General features: G+C 44.4%; 2 protein-coding genes across 2 annotated transcripts; both read right to left on the bottom strand.

The window, feature by feature from the left end:
* Positions 1-2,494: 2,494 nt before the first annotated feature.
* LOC119279861 lies at positions 2,495-3,323 on the bottom strand. Its single transcript, XM_037560950.1, has one exon. It carries the CDS (start codon positions 3,298-3,300, stop codon positions 2,719-2,721), a length of 582 nt encoding a protein of 193 aa, XP_037416847.1. The 5' UTR covers positions 3,301-3,323; the 3' UTR covers positions 2,495-2,718.
* A 585-nt stretch (positions 3,324-3,908) lies between these two features.
* On the bottom strand, positions 3,909-7,283 carry LOC119279850 (pentatricopeptide repeat-containing protein At4g14050, mitochondrial-like). The gene is made up of 2 exons (XM_037560944.1): positions 5,342-7,283; positions 3,909-4,002 (listed from the first exon to the last, which is right to left on the bottom strand). Exon 1 carries the CDS (start codon positions 7,216-7,218, stop codon positions 5,386-5,388), a length of 1,833 nt encoding a protein of 610 aa, XP_037416841.1. The 5' UTR covers positions 7,219-7,283; the 3' UTR covers positions 3,909-4,002; positions 5,342-5,385.
* Positions 7,284-7,701: the final 418 nt, after the last annotated feature.

The raw sequence follows: 7,701 nt of genomic DNA on the forward strand, positions 1-7,701 counted from the left end.
AGATGCTCTAACAATTGTATCTCTCATTCGCTACCAAACTAAAAGGCCAATCACATCCCGAGCACACAGAGCCTAATAACCCTAGGAAAACAAACAACCCCCCAAAACAGCGCACCAAATATCCAGAATACAAGTGAAAAAAAATCATTTTTAAAAGTGAGAAAAAGTTTGATGTGTATTTTTTTTTTAAATCGCCCCTCACAAAAAAAAGGCGAGCGTTAGCCGCTAGTTAATCATGAAATTGCCTATTTCCAACAGTGAATGGAGGCATGTGCACACTTATAAGTGCCAAGTGTCAGCATGTCAGATTACAAATGTTCACACTCATTATCTTCGATTTTTGTACTTAAAACAAGGAGAAAGAATCCAAAGGGGAGTTAAAATAAGCATTCCTGTGTATTTTTCGTTCAGTTACCTAAACATCAGTTACAGTAGTACACTCAAATGTTCTCCTATATCTTCTCAGTATCTTCCAGAAAACAAAGGATCCTCAAAACTACATTTGTTATGGACAACACAGGAAGCTACTAATAGAGGTGCAAATCATGAAGATCTCGTAGCCTTTTTCCAAATCAAACATCAGCCGCTAAAAGCACCCAGCTGCACAAACTAAAAGACCGATTATTCTAGATTGTTGAACCATATGCCACTACCTTTCATTGGATAAATGCCGAGCTTTTGATTCAGAATGACAAAAGGTTGAGCTTAATTTCTAAAACCACATCAAGTAGCTTACAAACCGTACTCAGTTTTTTAATTGCAATGAAGTTCTGTATTAGTGCACTAACCTGTAAAGTAACTTAAGTATACCCCACCTTGAGATTGATATAGCTAGCCCTGACATAATTATTAGCATCTACTCAAGTATAAAACACTAGGTATGTAAAGAAGGGCCATGCACACACATATTATTTCCTTAAATATCTTCGAGCAAAATATGTGCATGCACTTTATTTCTTCTATAGCAACATTCAGAAAGCACAAGAAAAGACATGCAGCAAGGCTTCCACAGAAGAATCACTACTATTTTAGAGGTTTAGGTAACTGAACAAAAAATACACCCCTCCTGAGCAGCAATCAGGGAGGCGTGGGAATTGCCCACAGAGGAGTTCAGGTATTCGGGCCCTCTTTTGGCTCCAGGTGCTCTTAAATTCAGTAAATGTTGATAACCGAGCAAATGTCCTTTTTTGGCGCTCATGGCATTTGAGGAATGATGGAGTCCAGGGCAAGGGGGAGGCATCAGTTACACAATCTGTTTGTTTTGTGAACAATCCTGGAGTCAGACTGTGAAGTTCTGATTGATGGATTGGGCAGCCACAATTGGAAGGTATTAGAGATGTTGTGGCAGAGCTTCCTGAATTTCGGTGCAGTTTTGTGAACAGGGGAGGCAACAGAGTAGCTCATGAACCTGCTCAAGCTGCTAGGAGGGGTGTAACGGCCAATGTTTGGCTCCTAGAGGCCCCTTTGTTTGTTGCTGAGTTGCTCAATTTTGATTGTAAAGACATTATCTTACAATAGTAAACCTCCCTGTTTCCCGCTTTTTTTTGCCTATTTCCAACAGTGAATGGAGGCATGTGCATGTGTCAAGTGTCAGCATGTCAGATTACAAATGCTCACACTCATTATCTTCAATTTTTGTACTTAAAACAAGGAGAAAGAATCCAAGGTGGAGTTAAAACAAGCATTCCTGTGTATCTTTTGTTCAGCTACCTAAGGGCATGTACAATGGTGCTATCTTAGGGGTGCCACGTAGGATAAATGATGAGGGGGAGGAGAGAGGACTCATAAGAGAAGGCTTGTCTTCTCTTATTTAAGATAAGACAAGAGATGATCTCTTAGCACAATATGTCTCACCACATTTTTAGGAATTGCTAGTTATTGAAGATAAGGCTAAGAGATGATCCATTGTAGACATTTTTCTTTGTCGTCTCTAAATTACATGCAAAACTTAAAATAAGACTATCTTATCAACCATTGTACATGCCCTAAACCTCTAAAACAGTAGTACGCTGAAATGTTTTCCTATATCTTATCAGTATCTTCCAATAAACAAGGGATCCCCAAAACTACATTTGTTATGGACAGCACTAGAAGCTACTGTGCAAATCATTAAGATCTCATAACCTTTTTCCATATCAAACATCAGCGCTAAAAGCACCCAGCTGCACAAACTAAAAGACCGATTATTCTACATTGTTGAACCATATGCCGCTACCTTTGATTGGATGAATGTCCAGTTTTTCATTGAGAATGACAAAAGGTTGAGCTTAATTTCTAAAACCACATCAAGTAGCTTACAAATCATATTCAGTTTTTTAATTGCAATGCAGTTCTGTATTAGTGCACTAACCTGTATAAAGTAACTTAAGTATACCCCACCTTGAGATTGATATAGCTAGCCCTGACATAACTATTAGCATCTACTCAAGTCTAAAACACTAGGTATGAAAAGAAGGGCCAAGCAAACACATATGATTTCCTTAAATCTCTTCGAGCCAAATATGTGCACGCGCTTTATTCCTTCTCTAGTAACATTCAGAAAGCACAAGAAAAGAGATGCAGCAAGGCTTCCACTGAAGAATCACTAATGAAAACTGAGCTCTTTGTGAAAAAAAGGCAAGGCAATAAACCACATGTATTCCAGTAGTACAACCTACTACTACTCCCTTGCCCTGACGAAAGCTCCGGAGCAATTCATAGACCAAACCTCTGCAAAGCTCATGCTTTGATGCTGAAGTTTGCGCACTTGATGGAGCCCCTTGCAATGTCAATCTCAATCATGTTTTCCTCCTCACTGATCTCCGACAAGATGTCTATGAAGTCCCTCCTGTCAAGAGCGAACTCCGGCAGGAAGTCGGCGAGGAGGTCTTGCTCCTTCTTCCAGAGACATTGCTCCTCTTGCCCCACATAGTACCCATCAACAAGGGAGATCTCAATAAGACTCTCATCGTCGTCGTCATCAGACACCGAGACTTCATCAGTCCCCTCTTCGCTGACCTGGCAATCTGAAGACCCCGACAGGCTTCCAGCCGAATCCTCCAGCGCATCCTCGGACACCTCATCTTGTGGCACAGTGCTCTTCTCCTGATGAGCAACCACCTCCATGGAAGCTTTGTGGCTGCTGGTTCTCACCAGTTGTCTGAGGTTTGAGAAGAGCAAGGAGAGGCAGGTGGAGATAACCAGCACCAGCAATGCAAGAGAGGAGGACGTGGAGAAAGAAGAAGAGGAATACATACTGTAAAGGCTACACGAAATGAGTAGAAGCGTGAGTTGTATGGCCATTTGGGATCTGGGAAGCATCAAGAACTTGCTCACAATCACAAGGGCAAGAAGGGCTTTAGTGGCCCAAATGATGCAGCGATGCTAAAGAAGAAAGAAGCCATGATGAGGCACAGCATGGAACAAGGAATTGCTGCTGCTTCCTTTTCAATAACAAACCTGCACAGGGAAAGCAAAGGTTGTGTGCTTGTCTATCAAATGGATTTGTGAATTGACACAAAGAGGAAAAGGAGGCCAGAGAGGGAGGAGGAGTAGGGCTCACCATGTAGAACGCGTATGCCGCAAATATTTAATCTGAAACTGATGGACGTAAAGGTAACTGCAACAGTTAATTAATGCTTAGAAAACTGAAACTTTCTGGTGAACTGTTACCGGTGCTGCAGTGCACACCCCATGTCCTCTTGTGAAGCTGTAGGTTAAGTCATTAGAGGTAACTGTTGGCTTGGCATCATGGTCAGAGAGTTGTTAAGCGCTGCTTGACAGAAATATTTAAGGCGTGGTCCATCCATGGTTCTATAGGATGGCAACAAGTAAAGCAGGGTTGGGTTGCGTGAAACAAGAGGGTGGCCATGTGCATGGGGTTAATTAAAGTTTACCACATGGGCCTCCACTAGACAATTCGTCTCTTCCACTCTTTTTTTACCTTATCAAAAGCAGCGTTTTACCTTTTTTCATGGAAGGTGAGACCGTAATGAATTCCCCCCCTTTCTCTTGCCCTCCCATCTGCAATTAAAGCTGCCCGATGTTCATGACTTGCTCCAGCCCTCCTTTTCGTCACAAAATTATGTACTGAAGTAAATACAGTAACTTGCTGCTTTGTGTTTACTGATTATCACATAAAACTGGCTGACAGAGCTGGATGCACTAATAATCTCGGCACCGGCAATCATCAACGCAAACATGTTGAAAGTTTTGGTATCCTTCTATTCTCTAATAGTTCAAGTGTTTTCAGTAGTCATTTGGCGGCACAAGATCTCAGAATCACAGCTGTTGGAAAATAAATGGTATACTATGTTGTCCACAAACATAAAACTCTTCTACTGGGGTGGCATCAAAATTGTTATGTAGGCATGTAATAAAGTAAAGAAACAAGTTTAGCCAACCCACTGGAGTACCTGAGTCAAAGTACCAAAGTGAGGGACATGCGGGAAGGTGATAGTAACACCCAGTTTTTCCATTTAATTACAAACGGGAAGCATAAAAAGAAGAAAAATTGTTCAGCTTGAACAAGATGAGGGCACCATTGTTGGTCAAGACAACCTTAAATCCTACATCTCCAACTTTTATAAGCTAGTCGGATCCATTGTGTCTAACTTTGTGTCAATGGATTAATACACAGTGCAACCAATGGAAGATGGTAGCAAGGGATACGTACAACCGGTTTGGGTGACGGTTCAATAGTAGGCTATGTGTAGGCATATATTCCTATTTTTGCCGGTTGTGGCTTGTTTTTTTGTACTTCAGAACTGGAGCTTGATACTGCAACCTTAATAAAATTTGGCTGGGTTCATCTCAAGATGCAGACGCCGGGGTTTATCTTTTCTAAAAAGAAAAGAAAAAATTGGAGTACCTGAGTCAACAGATCTACTTTGGAATTCTCAATCTTAGCTACTTCAGTCTAATCTTTCACCAAGCCCTACGAGTAGTATTATATCAACAGTATCGGAGAGCTGGGTTGCATAATAGCAGATCAGAAAAGTACGAAGGATAAAAAAACACATTATTCACCGACAACATAACCTTTGAATTCACCGATAACATAACCTTTGAATTCACTGACAAAAATGTTTAGATTTTTTAGGAAAAAAATGTAGCAACATGACCCTATAGTTTCCCCAGGCTACTCCAAAGGACTATCTGTTACCAGGATGTACATAAAGCTAGGAACAATAGGATACAACAAATGGACAGTTCTAGTTTCTATTAGTCGCGCTTGTTGGTTGGCCCATATACGGTTTTGTCTTCTCTAAGACTGAAACATCAATTCAGTCATACAGTAAAAAGGTCATCCATTTCGTACCGATCTCTCTAGACATGGGAAAGTTAAGATATTAGACCATACCTAGAGGACTAGAGGCACAACTGAACATCAGCAGATCAGTTCTGCTACCAGAATTCACCACAAGAGCACTTCCCACCTTCAAAATGGTGGAAACGAGTAGCGTCTCTCACAATAATCTTCCTCTGGAAAATTTCACTAATTAACTTCATCACTACATGGCAGTCCCCACAGACACGGAGGTTCTTCACCACCCGGATCACCGACCCCGGAAGAGACTTGAGGATTCCAAAAGCAACAGCCAGCCTCTCACTATGCAAGAACAGATGGTGCTCCTTTTCATGCTCCTCCAGATCATGCATCACAGAACTGGTATCAGGGACATAGCCCCTCCGGCGCATCTCCGAGACTAATTCCTCGAGAAAAACTAGAATTTCTTCTCTCATATCAACCGGAACTTCCCCAGCATGAAACAGACGAGATTCTCTTCCAACTTCAACCCAGCTATACCCAGGCTCTTTATTTATCTTCATATTAGCCATGAGCTTTCTCACCGTGCTCACAGACCCCCATTTGCCATTCACTGCATAGACATTAGATAACAAGACACATGTTGAAGGATATTTTGGTCCCAGCTCTAACAGATTATCAGCAACCCTGACACACATTTCAGCATTGTTGTGTTTCTTGCATGCGCTCAAGAGGGCCCCCCAAGCAGCTTCATCAGGCTCATATGGCATCGTAGTGATGAGTTCTTCAGCTTCTGATAAATGGCCCGAACGACTAAGAAGATCTAGGTAGCATGTATAGAGTTGTAATCCAGGGTTGATGTCATACTCCCGCTTCACTGAGTCAAACAGTTGCCGACCTTTCTGAACAAGACCAGCGTGGCTACATGCATAGATCAACCCAACAAATGTCACCTCATTGGGCTTCACTCCTGCAAGAATCATCCGGTCATAAAGACCAAAAGCCTCCCCTGCTCGACCATGCTGGGCCTCTCCAACAATCATTGTCGTCCACGAGATGATGTCACGCACTGTAATCTCTTCAAATACTTCTCTAGCGGAGTGTATGTCGCTACATTTGGAGTACATGTCAACCAATGCATTCCCAACCATCATGCTGGACAAGAACCCAAGCCTCATGGACAAACCATGCAACTGCCTACCCAGAACAAGCGCAGCCAGGTCTGCAGCCCCACCAGTTACAGATGACAACACAAATGCGTCATCAATAGTAACGGCATCCCGCCTCATCTCAAGAAACAGCTCCAATGCGCTAACACTCTCGCCAGCTCTTACAAATCCTGATACGAGTGCAGTCCATGCAAAGAGGCCGCGTCCAGGCATGCTCCGGAAGAGCTCCAGTGCCTCGTCAGTATAGCCGTTCGACGCGTACCCAGAAACAAGCGCAGTCCACACGACGCTGTTCTTGGGACTCATACCATCAAACACCTTCCTGGCATCATCCGGAAAGCCACATTTACAGTACATATCGATCAGAGAAGACTTGACGACATCATCTCCGCTATACGGGGAAGCAACGAAGTGTCCATGGAGCTGCTTACCAAGACTGAGGCTTCGCAACCTGGCGGAGGCGCTAGCGATGGAGGCCAGGACGAAGTGGTCCGGCTGGAGGGCGTCAGCAGAGAGCATGCGACGTATGATCGGGAGCACGAGGTAAGGAGCGTCGGAGTTGGAGACGGCGGCGAGGAGTGACGAGTAGAGGTGGAGGTCCCGGCGCGGGCTTTCGTCGAACACCCTGCGGGCGTCGGGGAGGAGGCGGCACTTGGCGTAGGCGGAGACGAGAAGGGACGGCGCGGGAGGGTGCAGCGCCAGGCCATCCTTGAGGAGACGCGCGTGGGCGCGGCGTACGGCCGTCGGTGACCCCCCCGCAGCGCGGACGGCGGCTACAACGGCGGCGGCGGGGGAGAGCATGCGTAAGCTTTGATGAAAGGCCGTATCTCATTTGTTCCTATGCTATTCAGTTCGGCCTAAACGGCGTCGCGTGCCACTCCCGCCTACATGGGCTTAGGAAGGTAGGGAGTAGTTAGAATAACTCCAACAGATGTAACTCCAACAGATGATGTAAAACCTGATGTAAAAACAATTAAAGGGTAGTAGGGAGAAGAGTTTTGCACACCATGGTTGTTGTTGCTCCAACAGATTATGTAAAAGTGGTGCCTAAAAAATTGAGAAGCAGTTGAAACATGAGGTCCAACAATAGAAAGGTCGGGAGGCGAATCTGACGGTCGTAGGAGCCGAGAACAATTTCGGCTAGCAGAGTTCGCTAGGGTCAAGACATTCGTCGGGCCACCTAGAATAGGAGTCATAAGGTAGCAGGAGCCGAGGGTGCGGCCAACTCCAGTGGCAGTGCGCTGCCCGAGCGCTGAGAGCATCGAACGGGACCAATGGTTCCGT

Source organism: Triticum dicoccoides, chromosome 1A, assembly GCF_002162155.2.
Source record: "Triticum dicoccoides isolate Atlit2015 ecotype Zavitan chromosome 1A, WEW_v2.0, whole genome shotgun sequence".
In the NCBI taxonomy this organism is placed as follows: Eukaryota; Viridiplantae; Streptophyta; class Magnoliopsida; order Poales; family Poaceae; genus Triticum; species Triticum dicoccoides.